General features: G+C 43.5%; 1 protein-coding gene across 1 annotated transcript in view; it reads left to right on the top strand.

The window, feature by feature from the left end:
• The window catches only part of TALDO1 (transaldolase 1), a 63,426-nt gene that overhangs the window by 12,984 nt on the left and 28,864 nt on the right, over positions 1 to 21,578 (top strand). Inside the window, exon 2 of the mRNA XM_077458763.1 lies at positions 19,487 to 19,610. Coding sequence (XP_077314889.1) covers positions 19,487 to 19,610 — 124 coding nt within the window. The remainder of the gene's footprint in view (positions 1 to 19,486; positions 19,611 to 21,578) is intronic.

Raw genomic sequence — 21,578 nt, 5'->3', positions numbered from 1 at the left:
ATGCAGCCCACATCGCTGCTGACACCGATCTCTTCCCCTCCGCTGTACCGATCGGTACAGAGAGGGGGGGGGAGGAACCGGCGTCATAACATGACGCCGGCTTGTTTACAAGTGATCACTCCGTCATTTGACGGAGCGATCACGTGGTAAACGGCCGCGATGAGCGGCCGTTTACCGTGATTCGTGATGCGCCGGGTCCACTGGACCCAGCGGTCATGGATGCTCTCGTGTGCGCGCCCCAGGGGGCGCGCGAGAGCAGAATTCTAGGAGGCCGTTAATTAACGGCCTCTTAGAGTTAAACAACCGCCCTGATGCCGTTAATCGGCAATGGGCGGTTAAGTGGTTAAAGGCTAAGTTCACCGCTTTTAACAATAAAAATAATAAATACAATTTTTTTTTTGCAAGTAAAAAAATGTGCATTGTTTTTGGAGCCTGTAAAGCATTGCATCAGCGATCAGCCGATTGATGCCATGCAGGTATCTGTGTACATTGTATGGCCAAGCAGATGCAATCGGAAGACTCAATGAACTACCACAGCACTGGTGCTTCATTGAAAACTACAAGCTGACGGCTACAAAGGCTGTCAGGACTTGTAGTTTTCCATTCACAGGGGACTGTTTTTAAAATTGTAAATAAGTTCTGATTTTACTCTGAACTGCATACTTGTTTCCATACACACTGAAGCCAGGAAAACGAAGGCTCTGCATTGATGGTCTGAACAAGTCCTAGTCCAGTTACTATGATAAAAGTTCATGAAGTTAAACGCTTACTTTACGCTTAACCTGGCTTAAAAAAACGCTTGTACAGGAGTTGTGCTCAATGTTATCCTATGTGTCCTTGTACATTAGAATGATTACAGGCATGTTCTGAGCTCCACATTTGGGCTGGGTTCACACATGCAGTGCGGTAACCAGTGTGATTCCTGTGTGGGTTCCCACATCACATCTGTCTGGCAGGCAGTTCACACTGCTCTCTGCGAACCACTGCAGGTGTCAATAGAAAGTTAATGACACCCCCAAATCGGTTTGCAGAATGCATTGTGAACTGTGATGTGATCTGATTCCACTGTGCACCAGAAAGTCCGCTGGACCATTTTGGTGTGTGTACGATGCAAACACTGCATGCATTCTGAATGCGGTTTAAAAACCAGCCCTGGACCAAGTCCTCCATTTTTGTCTCGTATGCTCGCCCTCCCAGACACTGTAGCTCACACTGGGAAGGTTTCAGAGGGGGAAGCAATAGGCAGGATTATGCGACCAGGTACAAGCCAAAGGTTTTTGAATGAGCAGTGACAGTGCTCATTGTCACCCTCCCTCCCACTGTAGTCAAAGTACACAGCCTGCATGAGTGACAACTCTACTGTGAGAACAGGAGCAGTGCAGCATCCTTGCCACATAACCTTCATTGGGGGGCTTCACTGGTAGGGTCAACAGGTTTTTGTGGGATGTTAAAGGGGATTAAGAAAACCTAAATCAAGTGCATATTTAATGCAAGGCCATAGTGAAAATGGGATTTAATTCTGAACATGCTTCTTTGTTGCAAACCATATAAGAAAAATATCCTGCTGGGTTTTAATAGTGATTTGTGTTGGCATCCCAGGGATATTTGATATACAAAGCATTCTGCCCACAGCAATTTTCTAATGTTATGTAATAGTTGGCTTCTACCAGCTTTCTCATTCAGACACTAGAGCTGTGATAGGAAATATTGCCATATTCAGGGCTTTTGGGTCCAATGCTTCCAGAATGGCATTAGGCTAAGCTAACACCCCATTCTTGTGCAGCCAACTGGCAGTAATGTTGTTCACAACAGTGCCCTTTATCAGAACACTTCCTTTCCTGCAGCTTTTATGCATAAAACACTTCTTGAGGTTTGTACCGTAAATTACTATTAAAATATCACAAAATTGCCAACTCTTCAAAGGTTTTTATTTCTTTATGTATGGAGAGACCTACATTGAATACTTCTTTAGGAAGTAGTGCCAATTTATTTGGAAGTTGTGTGTGTACATATACACATATGTGTATTTAAAAACAATTTCCAAATAAAAAAATGGTATATACAATTGTGATACGAGCCATATTGTAATTCCGTTTTATAAAAAAATGACCTTTCCTTTTTAATCTGCCATGCTGTAATTTGTCAGAAAATGTGATATGGCTACCTAGAGGTGTTCTGTACAGAGATGGTATACAGAACACGCATCCCTGCCGAAAGCCCCATACGCATTAGATTTTCTGAAGATTTTTTTTTTTTTTTTTTCTTCAGATTTACCAAAACCATATGAGGTCAAAACTTTGGCATTTCAATGTGTATGCAGGCAGGCCCTTGCACTACATGGTTTTGGTAAATCTGAAGACAATCAGCAGAAAATCTGATAGTGTGTATGGGGCTTAAGCTACACTTCCCCGTTTGACTGCGGTGAATACATTTAGCACACCTAGAAGGGTTTTGACATTTGTGGGCAAGTGACATGGCTCTCAAAAGGATTGGCTTTAAAGGTACACCAAATGGAAATTTTGGTACCAAAAATGCACAGTGTACTTTGCCAAATATTAGTTTTTAAAAAATATATATATTTATATAGAATTGTATTTGACGTTTTAATTAATATCTTGAAATTAATATTTGCCATTATCAGCATCTTTTTAACGCAAGAAAAATGCATCACTTTAAATTCCATGTATGTCTTCACACTGGTCCATTGTGCTTCCATTGTGGTGTTAAAAATCTTGCTTTCTGCATTTTTGGTCAGTGGTTGTAAACCCTTACAACACACTTTGACCTACAGGTAAGCCTAGATTAAGGCTTACCTGTAGGTCCAAGAAATATCTCCTAAACCTATAGGGTTTAGGAGATATTTGCCCGAAGACAGGCACCGCAGGCGCACTGAGCACGGCACGTCAACGACGGAGTTGCCGCGCGTGTCGGCTCCCGTGCACATGCGCGGGAGTGACATTGCGGCTTCGCCGAATGAAAGCGGCGGAGCTGCGAGACCCCACCGAGAAGATGGATGCGCTGGACTACAGGGGCCAGCGGTGACATCGCTGGCTCCTGTGTCAGGTAAGTGACACATAATGGACTACTATGCGATGCATAGTAGTCCATTATGCTTTGCCTTTGCAGGGAATGAAAGAGAAAGTAAACTCATCAGGGTTTACTTCCTCTTTAAAAAGCACCAAACGCGCCTCCCCATTGCAATGCATTGAAAAGCAGCAAGAATCCATCAATAACACACCTGTTACGTTTTCGAGTCACATGACCTATGAAAAACACACCATAAGCACAGTAAAATCATGCCAACATTGAGTGCCTTTTCGTTCTCAGTAAAATGCCAAAAACACCATTTTGGCCCAATTATGTTTTGGCTGTCTAAATTTTGGTGCATCTCTACTTGGCCCTGTACCTAATCCTTGTTCTCCCTCCTATTCCTGTTATCCACAGTCTGGAATACAGCACAGAACAGAGGGGCAGCAGACTAAGTGCAGCAATAAAATAGGCAGTTTTATTGAAGGTCAGACAAGGGGCAACTCACAAATTGATGAATAGATCAGGCCTATATCATGACAAAGCCTCTCGCGATCGTCCAGGTGATATGGCAGCATCAAGCAGTGGCTGTGCCAGAGCGAACCTGCCATCATTAGATATGGCCGATCTATTCATTCAGTTATACCTTGTCTTACCATCAATAAAACTGTTTATTGCTGCACTTAGTCTGGCACCCCTCTGTTCTTCTCTATCAGAGCTGCCTGCTTTACTCTAAGGGTGCTGCTTGTCGTCATACAACTTTATGGACTTCATGTGAACTTGATATGATGGCTTATGACAGTATGCATTTATAGTACATCTCTCTAGCGCCACTATATATTTGTTACATATATATATATATAATTTTTTCGCTCTTCATACGATCGGTGATCTGTCGGGATACCGCAGAGGACGGCTGTACCAGCAAGGAGATGTACCGCATTTATCGGTGTATAACACGCACATTCATTTTAAGAGGGAAGTTTCAGGAAAAAAATTAAATTTTAAATAAGGCAGCTAAAATGTAAGTATTGGCGTATAACACGCACACGCTATTTGCACCCGATTTTCATGGTGAAAAAGTGAGTGTTAAATGACAATAAATACAGTAGTTTATTTACTGAAGTCCTACATGATAGGAAGTGGCTAGCAACATGCTGCAACTGTGAAGATAGCAGAAAATTTGAGTGACAGATGGGTGCAATGACTACATGAACAGCCATTTATTCCACTAAGGAATACCTCATAGTTATAGTATAAAGGCAAAAGCTTTAGTTTTGGAAAGGGGGAGATGGATTAGAACACTGTCAGGTTTTTATTGCAGTCTGTGTCCCCCATTCACTGGTTGTCTTGTTTACCATTATCACCAAGAGTAAAGTTAAAAGAATCTCATCAGCTGTCCTCAGAACAATAATAGAGGGTAAATCTTCCAATAAGGACACCTGTTCTGGTGACAACCAGGGATTCCCTCACTTCCTGTTTTTGCGGTGGGATAGGAAGTGATGGGAATCTCTCCATAGGGACACAAATGGCAAAACAAACCTGTTATAATCCTCCTTTTATCCAAAATTGTGGAGGGGGGGGGGGGGGGGGGAAGACACGTTTTGCCTTTAGTTTACAACTTATAATTGCAGTGTTTTGTTCTACTACACTACTTTTATTAGACATTAGGTTGTTCTGACTTTAGATCTTTTAATCCATGAACCCATGGCACCTTATCTATATTCAATAGTCAGTGTTATAACCTGCCTCCATTGTGCTTCATCATTTTACCTCGGCTAACCCAGTGAAGACAGGGAGTGGTAAAGCAAAGTTTGGTAAATAAAGGTGAAAACTTCTGGAAGTCGTATTGTTTGAATATCCAATGCAGTACATTGACTAAAAAAGCTTTGTAATCATGAACTCTGCAAATATAATGTAGAAAACTGTGTAGGTGGTGAATAGAATCTTATTACGCTGAGTAATGATTATGACATTTTCTTTTTAAGGCGTACAATTCTCTGTACACAAGTAGGATCGCAATATTTCAATATTGCCTTCTCTGCTGATTAGGGTAGTGATTGCCCAATAGTTATCAACACAGATATTATTTTGGGAGGATGGAGGATGTGTAATTGGCCATTGTGTAATACTAAAATGAAGACATGTTCACATCCTGAGATCTGCCTGCATTCCCAGCGGGGGTATTAGAAAATTGCCAACTCGTTCTCTAGCTTTTCCCTTAGATCTAGGCTGTGATATAAAACTAATATAGTAATTGATTCTTACTGCAAGGATTATGTTTTCAGTAAGCACTACACATAACGGCTAGGATGTTTTATTGATTTCTGTCAGCTGCTTGTCACATGAAAAATTAAGTATTTTCATGCTGATTATTTGGAACTGCTGATGTCACCACCAGTGCAGGTTTTTGAGAACCTTAGTGTAGACAAGAAATTAGCATTGCATTGATACAGATACCAGTATTGGTGTCAGTAGCAATACTAAGCAATTTGCGTGAGTACTTAGAACTGCATGATTCTGGCTAAAATGAGAATCCCCCCCTTTTTTTTTTTTTTTTTTTTTTGCTTGGAATAAAGATCACGATTCTCAAAGCGTAACATCTTTCACATTATACAAAACAATTGGGCAAACTTTACGGTTTCGTTTTTTAATTCATTAAAATTTATTTTTTTCCCCCAAAAAAATTGCATTTGAAAGACCGCTGTGCAAAAACTGACATAAAATATAACAACCACCATTTTATTCTCTAGGGTCTCTGCTAAAAAAAAAAGTTTGGGGGTTCTAAGTAATTTTCTAGCAAAAAATGCTGATTTTAACTTGTAAGCAACAACTGACAGAAAAGGTTTAGTCTTTAAAGAGCAACTGCAGTCTGCTCACATAATTTGTAATAACATCTTTGCCATTCTGTAGCTTCCCCACCACTTTGGAAAAAACTCAAGACCTTCCTCTTTTTTAGCAGATGGTCAAAGCTCGCCACAGTGCCTAGAGGCGATTCAGTTCGCGTTGTGCGCTATACAAGTATTTCATTCAAAACCAATGCATTTTTGCGATTTCATTGCAACCTGCATTGACAAATTAAGTCACAAGCTGCAATGAAATCGGAAGTCCATATTGCAATGATATGCGGCTTTGTAATGGCTCTAAAGTAGCATGATTTTAAAGCCGCACACTGCAAGTCGCAATAAAATCTTAAATTGGTGTGCAATTTGTCTTGCGAGTTTGAACTGTCAAATCGCATGATAAAGCGTACTGGTGTGGACTGTAAAAATGCATCCAAGGGCAAAATGGGTATCATAATTGGTATCGGCGAGTACTTATGAAAAAGTATCGGTACTCAGTCTTAAAACTGGTCTTGGTGCATCCCTACTAGAAATGTGCATCTTTGAACACTATAGTGAAGAACATAGATATATGCTAGATCCAGGGTCTCCAAACTTTGTTTTCAATATGTATGGTATTTTAGAAAACAAGTAAAAATCATTTCGTGGAGCAGCGTACAAGCCTAGTCTGCTGCAAACAGGGAAATCTACAAATACAAGGTTTGATTGAAACTTATGAGGACCACAGCACATTGGTAAAATCCTGCCATGGGGCCCGCTGACGTACATAAACTTGTGTTTTGGAAAGAAAATAACTTGTATAATACTACTACAGTGTTTGAATGACCTAAACGCAGGAGGGTTACCATCCGGTTAACCCATTGATGAGATATATACATACGAAAGGTCACATACTTGGAAGCATGGCATTACTATAACTTAATAATAATGAAATGGTATTGGTGGCAATAATGCCTCTTGTGCGATTAAGGCACTTGCAACTATCACATATGAGAGATCATATGCTCCAAATTATGCCCGGAGAGTCTGGATTACAAAAAAGGACAACACAGTGCTAAAATTGTCAAAGAACAGTGAGGGGAAAAGACGGAAATGGAATGGGAAGGAGGAAAATCCATCAGAGAACCTCCCATTGGTTGACTTGAAACCTATCTATGTATTGGGGACCAGCAAGTAGGCAGGCCAGGGGGACCATATTTTATCAGAAAGGTGATTGTCGTGTAGAGCACTTGCTATTTTTTCATTCGGCATGATCCACGTAAGTTTGCATTTAATCATTACCATGTCTATAACAGGACAGTCTCCAAACTTTATAAACAAAAACTAGTTTACTGTCCCTTAGATTTTAGGGGGCAGACTCTGCCCAGTGGAATAAAAAATATCCCAGCGTTGATGGGGAGTAAACGATTCCTCAGGCTTGATGGTCAGTGGAAGTAAAAAAAAAAAAATGGTGCCTGTGGTCAGGGGGTATAGTTCCTCAATAATGGTTATTAGGAGGACTGGTGACCCATTATTAGTGTCAATTGGGCGGCATAATGCCCCATCACTGGTGTTAGCGGAAGGAATTATGCCCCACTGTTGGTGACGGTGAACGGAATGGTACCTCATTGTTGGTGTCAGTGGGAGAAATGGTGCCCCGAGGCAAGCGAAAGGCCACAGGCCATGGTTCGGAGACCACTGAGCTAGATAACATGCAGGGTTCCAATATAGTTATTTTATTTCACATTCTTGGTCCACCAATTTCTGTGTTGTCAGGCTCTTCATTTAAATTTCCAATGGTCATTCCATTGAATATAATTTTCCATTTGCAAACAGTTTTGTGTTTACATGGTTCGCACAAGATGCTGAGGGCAACTACATGCTAAAGACTTTGATCTAAGTTACTAACTATGCAGTTTTTAGATTCCCTTTTAGTATATAAATGCACAAACTGCACATCTTTAAAGGCTAAGTTCACGTTTCAAAAAAATACAAAGCACATCTTGTAGGGGAAGAAAAAAGTACATTTAATTTTTCTTACTGGAGCCTGCAAGCCACTGCACCCACAATCTGGCGATTGCAGGTGCATGGTCAGGCTCATGCCAGTCTTCCTCTAGCTTTGTGCCCATATTCTTGTATGGGCATTCTGTTATAAAGATAGGAGGAATGAATGAATGAATGAACTACAAGCATGCTGGGAAACATGCTCACAGCCCATTCAAACTACAAGTATGTCTGTTGTGGTGCCAGATGGTACTTATAGTTTTTGTTTTACAGATATCTGTGAATAAATGATGCAGCTGTGTGGGTGGTGCCCTGCACAGCCATGCAAATTTCAAAAATCGCATGCAGGAGATCTCCCACTTGCTGTCGGAGGAGCATTTTACATGTTCTATCCTAAATATGGGTCTAACATGCTCCTAAAAGTGAACTTATCCTTTAACTTGGGCATTTCTACTAACTACGTGATTAAAGTTCACTATATTCGCCTCCACTCCAGTGCTGCGGGGTCCAGGATATCCCTCGCCAGCATGAGTGCAGCTTATTCTACAGTACAAACCGGCAAGAAACAAAGTAATGCAGATGAGACCTATTGGGGTTGATTTTGCTAAAACAGGAGCGTTAAAAATGGGATTCAGCTCTGCATGGAAACAAAGTGGCTTCCAGGTTTTGTCAAAGCACAACTGAGCAAGCTGAGGTTAGAAGCGGATTGGCTACCATGCACATCTGCACCAGATTCTGCACACTCCAGTTTTAGTAAATCAACCCAAGTGTGTGTTCTGCAATAAACCTACCTGTTTGCATGTTTTTTTTTTAAGTTCCACTTTAAGTACACTGGTTGGCTTAGGGCCGGTTCACACAGCAGGCGAGGCGTCTCCGACTTGCCTCGCCGCGACCTGCGGCGACCTCAGAGGCGACTTGCAGATGACTTCTGTATAGAAGTCAATGCAAGTCGCCCCGAGGTCGCCCAAAAGTAGTACAGGAACCTTTTTTCTGAGTCGGAGCGACTCGAGTCGCTCCTCTCAGAACGGTTCCATTGTACAGAACGGGGGCGACTTGCGGGAGCGAGGCGAGGCGTGTCGCCTCGCATCGCCCGCTGTGTGAACCGGCCCTAATTCTTTAGTAGGTTTAATAGATTACTAGATGAAGTCATGGGCAGTGCTCTTATTTCCCAATCTCAAGTTCCTTGTTTTGAGGGATGTTAATCTAATTACTAAACTAGTTTACTCTACCCACATTGTTTAGCAATTGCTTGCATCAAAGGAAACATCGGTGATGAAAAATTAAGTTCTGTTTGCAATATTGTAGAGACCTATAGACTGGAAGAGCTTTTACAATGTATTTAGTGGTTATAAAGGCTTAAGGTTTTTTACCTTAACCACTTCAGCCCCGGAAGATTTTATCCCCTTCCTGACCAGAGCACTTTTTACAATTTGGCACTGCGTCTCTTTAACTGACAATTGCGTGGTCATACAATGCTGTACGCAAAGTAAATTTGCATCCTTTTTTTCACAACTAGTTTTCTTTTGGTGGTATTTGATCCCCTATGCAGTTTGTTTTTTGCGCTGTAAACAAAAAAAGCCGACTGTTTTGAAGAAAATATTTTTTATGATATCCCCCATATTGAAAAATAGTTTAGGCCAATATATATTCTGCTACATATTTTTGGTAAAAAAAAATCACAATAAGCGTATATTGATTGGTTTGTGCAAAAGTTAGTACCGTATTTACAAACTATGGGAAAGATTTATGGCTTTTTTTTTTTTAAACTAGTAAAGGCTGCGATCTGAGATATTTAGTGGCATTGAGACGGACGGATCGGACACTTTTTTATTTTTGACTCATTTTTGGAAACTCTGACATTGAGCCCGGGTTCACACTATAACACGCTGCGTAACGCACAGGAGCACTGTGTGTCCTTGTTCCCTGTTCCAGGGACGAATCGGGGCCGATTTGATGCCTGAATTTGGCCCTGAAACGGAGCCAAAGACTTACACTTTTTCTGAAGTGCGCTCCGCAGCCGCCCCAGAGATGTGAACCGGCTCCATAGGGAGCCAGTCACATTCTCCTACTATGCAAGTTAGATGCGGGGAAACGCACATCTAATTTGCATAGGTGTGAAGGGAGGCTCATACAGCGATCAGTGCTATAAAAATGCACTGATTACTTTGTAAATGTCACTGCTAGTGAAGCGGTTAACACTAGGGGGCGATCAAGGGGTTAAATGTGTTCCCTTAGTGTATTAACATGGGGATGGGACTGGGTCCCTGCAAATCCCTGTGCTGGTGATCGTGCCTGCCAGCCACTCGCATCGGGGGCCCCTGCCGTGCAGCGGGTGAGTGCCCTCTAGTGGCTGAAAAAGCAATGGGAAGTACCCATATGGGATGTCACCCAGGTTAGCCATTCTTCCACAGTAAATCTGCGCGAGTCGGTCAGGAACCGGTTAATGCATTCTCTGCAGATAACCTTTAATTTCAGCTCCCCCCCACCTGCTTTGTGCAAAACCAGTAAACACAGCAAGCAAGTATAACATGCTTATTTAAAAAAATAAAATAAAATCTTAGCATCACTTTAACCACATGCCGAGCAGTGCATGACGATATACGATGGCACGGCTGGGCAAATGGGTGTTCAGTTACGTCCCCTTTAAGAAGCGGCATTGTGGGTGCATGTGTGATGCCAGCAGGGTGCACGCGCAGTGTGCTCCGTCACCGTGTGTCCCACGGACTCGATGCCTGCCGGGTGCCCAAGATCGTGTCATGAAGCGGAAGAATGGGAGATGCATTTCCCCGGTCTGCCTTGTGGGTGTAAGCGCCTGGTAGGCAAGTGGTTAACACTTCCTGTCCCTTGGTGACGATGCTGATGTGCTGCACTTTATCTGTGAAGGGAGATGCATGCTCACCCAAAGCTGCTCACCAGGTTTGGACTACAAACAGGTCTTCCACAAAGGATCAAGGAGGGGTGTTTGTATTTTATAGAAGATGGCTTGCAGGACAGATCTTTTCATTTTCTGAGAATTGAACCAGATCACTGCATTTCTGGCAAGATCAACAGTTTTGTTTTTTTGCTGAAAATGTAGTCGCTACATCTTGAGAACTGGTATGCTGCAAATATATAAGTTTTTGTTCTTAAATCTGCATTAAAGGCTTGTGTTCCCCATAGTAGTCCTAACACAAGGATGGAGGCAAATATACTTGTCCTATGGATTCAGGTCACACCAATAGGCTGCATTGGTGTGTGCTAAAAAAGGCTCATGTAGCATTTTTAAATGTCACACTGCACAGATAGAGCATTGAATTAAAACAAAAGAAAGAATCTCCTAACAAGCACCTGAAATGCGTGCGTAAACTGCATTGCAGCAAGAACTAAAACACGTTCCAGCACATTCACATGCTTGCTATGGTGTGAAGAAGCTGTAAGTGTTGGGGGCTAATCTGGAATTTGGGATCACGAGTGTTCACAATATAATTCGCAATGTCCTGTACCAGACTGTCATTGCTGTAAAAACATCCCTCATAGTTCCCATAGTGGATAAAACTGGCAGTCCCATGTCTAGTCCGTGCTCTGAGGAATGTATGCTAACCTTGCATTCCTCAAATATAGCAATGAACCTTGAGACTGAAGGCTCTGTGGTCAAATCATTTCATGATTGTGTACATATGAGGAAGATACGACTTTACTTTGTAATACTATAAAGCAACACTGTGTGGAAATGCTTGGCTTCCTGATTTTACAATTGAAAAGTCTTTTCCTCATTTAGTTACAATGCTTTCTGCATAGTCACTGTGAGTAATGAGAAGCTTTTGTTCGTTCTTGTATATCTAGGTCCACACCTAATTCCTTCAGGATATCAGAGGGGAAAATCTCAGCCGTGGAAAAGATTAATCTCATATTCTATAAAAATAATCAAACTGTACTTTAAGTGTTACTAAACCCAGTAATATGAAAATAGTTCATCTAAACTGCAGGGTCTGCACGAGTGCTGAGTGTTCAGGTAAGAGGAGATTTCCTCTATAGCCTGTGTGATCATGCTGTTATCAGAGGCGGATCATCCCTCAATCAAGATGTGACCTCCCATCCACAGGTTTTTTTTTTTTTTTGGTGTCTGGGCATGGAGGAGAAGAGGGACTGGTCTGTCATTCAGGATATCTGTACATGCCACATGTGTGTCAATATCATGTGACCTGGCTAGCTCAAAGAAATGTTCTCTCCAGCAATAGACCAAACTGAGCATGTGCAGCAGTACTCCCTCACTGTCTTATCTGGCCTTGCCAAGAGACACTGCAGCAGGGGGTGGATCTGTCCATACAGTATAAAACTGCCTTTTTACACAATGCAGAGGATTAACCCCTTAAGTTCCACCGTGAGTATAACAAGCATGCTGTTCTGCACATAGACAGATTTTACTGTTGTGGGTTTAGTAACACATTAACTGGAAAATTGGGAGTAACAGCTAACACAAATGATTTATCTAAGATGCTTAAAGTGATCAGGATATGTTTTCATACAAGTACATGGCACGGCAGGCACATATCGGGAATATGAGATGTTGGGGTAGCAAACCCTTTAAAGTGGAAGTAAACGCTTCTATCGTTTTCAGTCAAGGAAGCCGCCATCTTGGCCTCTAATGATTCTTCAACTGCCATAATGCTGCACATGTGATCAGTTATGAAACCAGCCATTGGATGGTTTGAAAGTTTGGTTGACAGCACAACCAATGTGAAAGTTAGCATTTCCGGCATGCCGTGAATGTAAGTGTCTTTTGAAACTGTTTACTCCCGCTTTAAGATGTACTGCTTATTTATATCTTAAGTCCCATATTAAAATTGGTGCCCATGTAAGTCTTTTATAGACCCTATGACCAAAACTACCCATTTGGCATTATCTGCTTTGTGATACTTGCCCCCTGCTCTCATGACAAACTTGGACGTATTTGGTAAAGCTACCTGTCAACTCTATGCCATGTTAAAGTATAACTAAAGGCAAAACTTTTATTACGTTTTGGATAGTGTAGATTGATAAAAACCTCAGTCAGTTTTTATTGCCGTTTGTGCCTCTGTTGAGGAGATTCCCCTTTATTTGTCTTGTTTACCATTATGATTGAAAGTAAAAAAAGCCCAAATTTTGGGTTGTCCCCAGAAAAGTAATGGAGGTGAAATCTTCTGTTCCTGTTTGGCTATGGCTATCTTCTGTTCACTTCCTGTCCCATAGCCAAACAAGAAGAGTTATCTCTGTGATGGGACACAGATGGCGAGAAGGCCCCCCACCTGCTATCACACTGAGGAGGGATTGGGGTGAGAGGGGGCAGGAGCTGGATCATGTGCCACCCATATTTGAGGTGGAACATGTACCAGGTTAAAAAAGGTGAACTTGTCCTTTAAATTTCCTGCATCCCAAAGCATCATGGCCACAGCATGTGAACAATCCCCTGATGTTCAGAGGTGTTAAAACTGCAGCTCTACCGGTTTCCTGGCCCCTAGCCGCCCGTATGAAAGACACCTTAGTCTTGTTAGCTGTGATAGGATAGTTTGCCCAATGATTGGTAAATGTAAAGCAGAACTCCAGCAAAAATTTAAAATAACCCATTAAATGATGAAATAACTTTTCCCAAGTGTTCTTCCAGGACAGCCCTTGAGAGATGGAGCTCCTCCCATCGACACAGGAAACACATTGCCACAGTTCAAAAGGCGGTCCCTCAGGTCCCTGGTCAGTCATTTGTGTTTCCTCCGTCGGAGGAACATGTTGCCAGGAACCTGGAGGCCCCTCTCAGGGGCTGCCTGAGAACCTGCAAGCCTAAGGGACCGGGTCCTGGTTTATGGCTGCAGTTTGGGTCCATACCTTTTTTTCTTTGGCTCGGGTACCGTCCAGCTGAACCGGAGCAGACCCGTTACCCTCCTCCTTCCAGTGCCGAGGTGGCCAGGGGCAGAATGACGCCGGTTTCCCCCAGGAGTGGTGAGTGGAACCTTCCATCTTCCCTCCTCGTTGCAGGGGGTCGGAGACGCCGAGCGTTCACTTCCGGCGGAACCGCGTCATCACTGCGTGCCGAGACTTCCGGTTCCGGGTCTCTAAGGGTACAAGGAGGAGAGGGAGAGCCAGCGCTGTGCCTGTAAAGCCCGACCAGCGTCCAGCTATACCGGATTAGCGGCGGGATTCGGAGCGTCAGAGGGGGACCATGGAGGCTATTCCCCAGGATACTCCGGCGGAGACAGGCACCAGCCAAACCCAGGTAGGCTGCTGGGCATGCTATTACTCTGGTGGAGTGGTGGTGTTTGTAGGCTGGGCCCTGTAGTACCCCACGGTGGCGGTTTACTCACAGTGAGGTTGTTTGTTAGTGGTGATTCTAAGAGGGACATGGTGCTGACGCTAAGAAATCCTTTGTCTTCTTATTTTCAGGCTAAAGAGATGCCAAGGGAAGACAAGACAGGCCGCAAAAAGTGTCCTAATTGTGGGAATAGGTTGTCCTCTGGCTCTAACAAAGCCCTATGCAAGCAATGCATTGCAAGCTTGCTTAAATCTGAGGCAGATTCCCCTTTAGCAAAGTTTTTGGGCTCCTTTAAAGAGGAAATGGCGTCGACCTTTAAGTCCCTCCGGGAGTTAATCACTGACATGGGATCAGCTGCAGCTGCCTCCACGAGTAAAACAACTATAATCTCATCCTCCCCATGCCTTACAACACCCAGCTCAGGGGAGCCCCGTATGGTCAGGGAGCCTAGCCCCACGTTGATTAGCCCCGAATCCTCTGACACTGACTCGGGTCAGGAAGAGGATCAAGCAGCATCTAAAGCCTCAAAATATAGATTATCTCTCGAGGAAGTAGATGAGCTAATGGGGGCTATCTATGATACGCTGGAAATTGAGGAGGAAGAAACTCAGTTATCCAGACATGATCAAATGTATGAGGCTCTGGGGAAAAAGAAAGCAAGGGTTTTTCCTATACATAAGGTGCTTTCTGACCTTGTCCTTAAGGAGTGGTCTGAACCAGACAAGAAGGTTTTCTTTCCTAAATCCCTTAAGAGAAGGTTCCCTTTTGATGAGAGCCCAGAGGCGGTCTGGAATAAAAATCCAAAACTAGACGCCCCTCTGTCCAAAATCTCAAAGCAGGCTGATCTGGCCTTTGAGGATATGGGCCACCTGAAAGATCCCATGGACAGGAGAACAGACATTGTCTTAAAGAGGGCCTGGGATGCCTCTATGGCAGGCTTAAAACCAGCTCTAGCCACTTCCTGTGTAGCTAGAAACCTGGAGTTCTGGTTATCGCAACTACAAGAACACTTAAAGGCAGGCACTCCTAGGGGGGAGCTTTTGAAATCCTTCCCTATGCTTTTTAAGGCCACCAGTTTCATCTCTGACGCCTCCACGGACTCCGTTAAATTTACGGCTAAATCTGCAGCACTTTCAGTGGCAGCAAGGAGGTCAGTATGGATGAAAACCTGCGGGGGAGACACGGCGTCTAAAACCCGCCTGTGCAGCGTCCCTTTTATAGGAGACTTAGTCTTCGGGCCTGAATTAGACTCCGCCTTAGAAAGGACGGCGGACAAAAAGAAAACCTTTCCTGCAAAAAAGAAAAATTTTCAAAGAAAATTTTTTTCGTCCCTTTAAGGAACCCTCTAAATCAGAGAAGAGTTCAACCCCCAAAAAACATTGGTCGGGACATAAAGGGAAAGGAAAAGGGGGCATACTGTTTAGCCGCCCCAATCAGGATCCCAAACCCCAGTGACGTCAGGGTTCCTGTGGGAGGAAGATTAAGCAAATTTCTTCCTCAATGGGAAGAGACAACCTCGAACGAGTTTGTCTTAAACATAATAAAAAGGGGTCATGCGCTGGAATTTCACAGCAACCCTCCTTCCAAGTTTCTGGTGACAAAGCTTCCAAGTCACTCAGAAAAGGCCAGGGCCTTACCTTTACTAATAGGGGAAATGGTAGATCAAGAAGTATTGACACCAGTCCCTATTCAGGAACAAGGGGACGGTTTTTACTCGCACATCTTTGTGGTAAGAAAACCGTCAGGGAGATTCAGACTAATTATGAACCTCCGTCCACTGAATCGCTCCATCCGTTACAAGAGATTTCGGATGGAGTCCATTTATTCCATAAAGAATCTCCTGCAGAAAGACATTTATGGCAATCCTGGACCTAAGGGATGCTTATCTGCACATTCCAATAAGGGAGGAATGCCAGAAATTCCTTCGGATGGCAGTGCAGATAGACACAAAGGTTTACCACTTTCAGTGCAGAGCACTTCCCTTCGGTCTATCATCCTCTCCGAGAATCTTTACCAAGGTTCTCGGAGAGGCTTTAGTTCCTCTGAGGCTTCAATCAGTCTCAATTATCCCCTACCTAGACGATCTGCTCCTAACAGCCCACTCAGAGAGTCGTCTTTCTCAGGACCTAGAATTGACTCAACTCAGTCTGAGTCGATTAGGGTGGATTGTCAGTCAGGAGAAATCCAAGACAACCCCAACACAGGAGATCCTGTATCTGGGGTACTGGATCAAGTCTGTAGATCAGAAAATTATACTGCCGGAAGAAAAGATTTTGAATCTGTGGCAGAGAATATCTTTTCTTCAATGCAGCCCCAAGTGTACGGTGAGGGAAGTAATGTCGGTCTTAGGTCTTATGACGGCAGCCATTCCAGCCGTACAATGGGCCAGGTTCCATCAAAGAGAACTTCAGGGTTTTCTGTTAGAACAATTAAAAGGCAGAGATCTGGAGGAGGAGGTATCGATCCCCTCAAGGGTAAAACGCTCCCTCTGGTGGTGGAAGGACAGGGAGAACCTAAACAAAGGGGTTCATTGGGTCCTTCCTATCACTTCAACACTAACAACGGATGCGAGCAGTTGGGGCTGGGGAGCCCACCTAGGCTCAAGCTGGGTCCAGGACAAGTGGACCCCGGAGGAGAAATGTTTCTCTTCCAATTGGAAAGAACTAACAGCAATCCTGAGAGCTGTTCTAGCTTTCCACCCCGCAATACAGGGTCACCATCTACAAGTCCGTTCAGACAATACGACGGCTGTAGCATACATAAACAAACAAGGAGGAACCAGAAGTCCTCGTTTGATGTTGGTAGCCAGACGCATTCTCCAGTGGGCAGAAGCCAATCTGGAATCCATTTCTGCAGTTCACCTGAAAGGGGAGCTGAACAACAAGGCGGACTTCTTGAGTCGACAGAAGATTTCGAACCAAGAATGGTCCTTACACCCAGAGGCATTCAATCTCATAACAGCTCACTGGGGAGAACCAGAGGTAGACCTTTTTGCGAGCAAGACAAATGCAAAGGTTCCCAATTTTTTCTCGCTAAACCCAGGAGATCAACCCCTGGCGGTAGATGCCTTGCAAACTCCATGGACTCCATCTCATTCCGAGGGTCCTAGCAAGATTCCTCAAGGAAAAAACCTGTTTGATTCTAGTAGCACCTTTTTGGCCCAGGAGACCGTGGTTCACAACGTTGCTACAATTGACAGACTGTCCGCCTCTAAGACTTCCCTACAGACAGGACCTCCTGTCGCAGGGACCTCTTTACCATCCGCAGGTCGCCACACTGAAGCTGTCAGCGTGGTTACTGAGGAGGAAATCTTGAGGAGTAAGGGCCTGTCAGACGAGGTAATTGCGACCTTACTACAGAGTCGCAAACCAGTCACGAGAGCTATTTACAAAAAAGTCTGGAAAAAATTCAATAGCTGGCTGAATGGCCGGGACATAAATACGGCTAATATTCTACAGTTTTTACAGGAAGGTGTAAACAAGGGTTTAACCCTAAGTACTATTAAAGTACAGATAGCTGCCTTAAGTGTATACCTAGATGAACGCTTACAGGAAAATCCTTTTGTCGCTAGATTCTGTAAGGCAGTCGCTAGACGCAAGCCAGTCAGAATCACAAAAGTCCCATCCTGGGATTTAGCAGTTGTGCTAAAAGCTTTCTTGGGGTCACCCTTTGAGCCCATCTCAGAGGCCTCCCTAAGGCTTATTACCTTTAAGACAGTTCTCCTGGTGGCAATCACTTCAGCCCGTAGGGTCAGTGAAATCCAAGCACTTTCCATCAGGGAACCATTCCTACAGATCCTAGAAGACAGTCATTCTAAAGACAGACCCTGGGTTCTTACCAAAGGTAGCATCTAGCTTCCATAGGTCCCAAGATATTGTCCTCCCTTCATTTTGTCAAAATGCAGCAAATGAGAAAGAGGAACGTTTTCATTTATTGGATGTGAGGAGGTGTATTCTAGAATATCTTAAAATAACAAATCCATTCAGAATCTCAGACTCCCTTTTTGTCCTTTTTTCCGGACAGCGTAGGGGACAGAAAGCTTCAAAAGTAACCATAGCTAGATGGATTAGGCTAGCTATAGCAGAGGGGTATAAGGCCTTGAATAGAGATCCTCCTGAGGGTGTTAAAGCTCACTCAACAAGAGCGTTGTCTGCATCCTGGGCAGAAAGAGCTGGTGCCACCCCGGAGCAGGTATGTAAAGCAGCCACATGGTCAAGCTTTTCCACCTTTACAAGGCATTACCGACTGGACTTAATGTCTAGTCAGGATCAGGCCTTTGGGAGGAAAGTCCTCCAGGCCGTGGTCCCCCCCTAATCTGGTAAGTACTTGGGGATCCTCTCAAGGGCTGTCCTGGAAGAACACTTGGGAAAACTGGAGTTAGTACTTACCGGTAACTCCTTTTCCGGTGGTCTTCCAGGACAGCACGATCCCACCCTTTATTTGATTGTAGTGATGTACTAATGTTATTACCTGTTATGGTTTATATGTTTTTCAGTTCCATCCTTCGGTTCTTGGTGAATGACTGACCAGGGACCTGAGGGACCGCCTTTTGAACTGTGGCAATGTGTTTCCTGTGTCGATGGGAGGAGCTCCATCTCTCAAGGGCTGTCCTGGAAGACCACCGGAAAAGGAGTTACCGGTAAGTACTAACTCCAGTTTTACTGAAATATCTGGAGCTTCTCACAGCAGTACTTCTATTCTGCCACAAGATGTCATCTGTCTTCCTGGCTGAATGACAGCTAGGAGCAATCACTTGTAAAAGACCAGGCTGTCATGGACTTGTCCCCAGCCTGTGACTGGACAGTAAAGTAGAAACCACACAGCTCATATGTCATTCTGCTTTATCATGAACTGATTGGCTGCATGTGCTGCTTTTTTCCCAGCCTGTATGGCTATGCTCTGCAGGAACTGTAAGACTGAAACCAAGTCAGTCAGGTACTTGCACTTTAAAAACAGTGAAACATTTTTAATCTGAACAGAGCTACATTAATCTGTGCTTTTATAACGGACTATTCAGATTTACCAGCCGCTGTGAGCCATTTTCTGCCCAACCAGGACAGCGAGACTTGGGTCCCTTTTCTGTGGGGTACAAAGGCATCTACAGCCTACTTCTTCATGGTAGGCTTGGGTTTCTGTGGCCACTCATCTGCCCAGTCTTGCCTTTCTTATATCCTATGAGTTGTACTGACTTGTTGTTCGTCTTTGCAGTGCTGTGGGAGTGCATGGACTATAGAGGGGATAATGTAACCAGGCAAGCTGGAAGCTAATTCATGTAAAAAGTATATTATGCATGTTATCACTAAAAAACATTTGGTATTTTCATACTGGTTTTCTGCAGAGCGCATTTATAGCATGGTTTTCTTTTTTTTTTTAGCCATTGAAGAATACAAGCCACAGGATGCAACTACAAACCCATCTCTGATCCTGGCAGCAGCTGCAATGCCAGCATACCAACATCTGGTAGAAGATGCAATCCAGTATGGGAAGAAGCTTGGAGGGTAAATGTAGACTTAATAAAAAACAATTTGTGTGCCCCTTCAAACACAGCTTCACTTTTGGTTGAAATATTCTTTACTCTTGTAGCCACCCAAACACTGTAGCTACTGACTTTTAATCTGAGGACACTTCTGTCCAGGGATCCAATGATGCCCTTCAGTTGGCTTCGGGTGCAGTCACTAACATCTCAAGTAAGAGAAAGGTCAGTGAAGGCTTGCGGCTACTTACTGCACATGCATGAGCCCTGCTGTGCCTTGTCAATGGTTCCGTAGCCTTCTGGGACCTTTGTGTCCCAGAAGACTGCAGATGAAGTAGGGGGCCTGACTTCTGGGTCTGGTCGCCTCGGTGCATCTGACCAGAAGTGGGAGCAGATGCCTATCAAAACCAGGTATCGTGTTTTGTATATTTTGCCTTCCCTGGTTCTTCCTCTCACCCCATCAGCATGCTAATGACGTTTTTAAATAAACATTTTTATTACATATCTTTAGGCCTTTTGGATGTATACACAGAGGAAACATGCCTACGTACATTAAGTACATTAAATGCACAAGTGAGCATTTTCGTACAAATTTATGTTTTGGTGGTGTCTTCAACCCTTTGTTGTAACCCTTCTATTTACAAGTAGTAAAATATTTTATAGCACTCCTTTTTAATCCCCTACTCATGGCAAAATCCATCAGTTTTAGTTTTGTTACATCAAGTTTTGTGCTAAAATTACATGCAGACAAATGCATATGGACCTTAAACAATAGTGTTGATTTTCTCCATTTTCATTGTGACAGTTCACTGATTGCTGCTGTTGCTGGCAGCTGTATTTGAATAATGAATGAGATTACCTGTTGCTATGTAGGCAGTAGCAGATGTGCAACTGTGCCAAGTTGTATTAGGAAAAAAATGCATTTTGAAGATGTGCCCTCTTGTAATCCCCTGGTAACGAAGGCTACTCCCATGCAGTCCACACTATGAGGGTTATTTACGAAAGGCAAATCCACTTTGTGCTACAAGTGCAGTCACTGTAGTTCTGAGGGGAAGATCTGAAATAAAGGGAATGTGCTGATTTCGTCATCCAATCATGTGCAAGCTAGAATGCTGTTTATTTTTCTTGCATGTCCCCCTCAGATCTACAGCGACTGCACTTTCCAGTGCAAAGTGGATTTGCCTTTCGTAAATAACCCTCAATGAGTTCCATTTTAGGATTAGGTTCTGTTGCTGTTTTGTAACACAACCTATGTCTCTGCCTATATGGTTTCTGTCTGGAAAGATGATTGTACAAGCAAGTGCCCATAGTGTCATTTATCAAATGGTAAACCTCTGTGGTGCAGTGAATTTTACCCCTGCCATTGTGAGATTATCCATAACCACTAGATCCAAAAAGTCAGTTTGAGTCAAGCCTTCAGATGAGCTGGGTGCGGAGGTGGGTTGTAGTGTGCACCTTTAAAATCTAGGGGACACCTTAGCAAAGGTTATCTAATGGCTCAAAGCAAAGCTTGTACCAGAAATTACAAGATAAAGCCCATAAAAAGATAAAATAAAAAGCAGCTTTTCTGTTTTAAATCATTTGAGTTTTCAACTTGCAGGTTAAAAAAAATTTGAAACAAATGTGCAATCTTGCGCTCAAATAGCATTATATCTAGAAAGTCACAAAAGACCATCTATCACAAGAAGGCAAGTTATGAATCTGCTTTCAGAAACCAAAGATTTGCTGCATTGTTCAATTCAGGGTTTTTCTTTTTCCCGATGCTTCTCTGATGGTCAGCATCATTCCCCAACACCCTACCAACCCTTCTGTGAGCCCAGCACTAGACTTGTCCCAGCCTGTAACTGTACAGTGAAAGGAGAATCAACACAATGATTGGCTCATGTCACTCTTTCCTGTGTATCAGAATGCTCCTTGTGATACAAGAGGCTGATACCAGGTCAAATTTGGGTACTTGCACTGCTTGTGGGTTCAGAGCTGCATTAACTTCATC

Source organism: Lithobates pipiens, unplaced genomic scaffold, assembly GCF_037356315.1.
Source record: "Lithobates pipiens isolate NorthernLeopardFrog02 unplaced genomic scaffold, aLitPip1_a1.2 Scaffold_10, whole genome shotgun sequence".
NCBI lineage: Eukaryota > Metazoa > Chordata > Amphibia > Anura > Ranidae > Lithobates > Lithobates pipiens.
The sequence above is the reverse complement of the archived record's forward strand: the minus strand, read 5'-3'. Positions and strand labels throughout refer to the sequence as shown.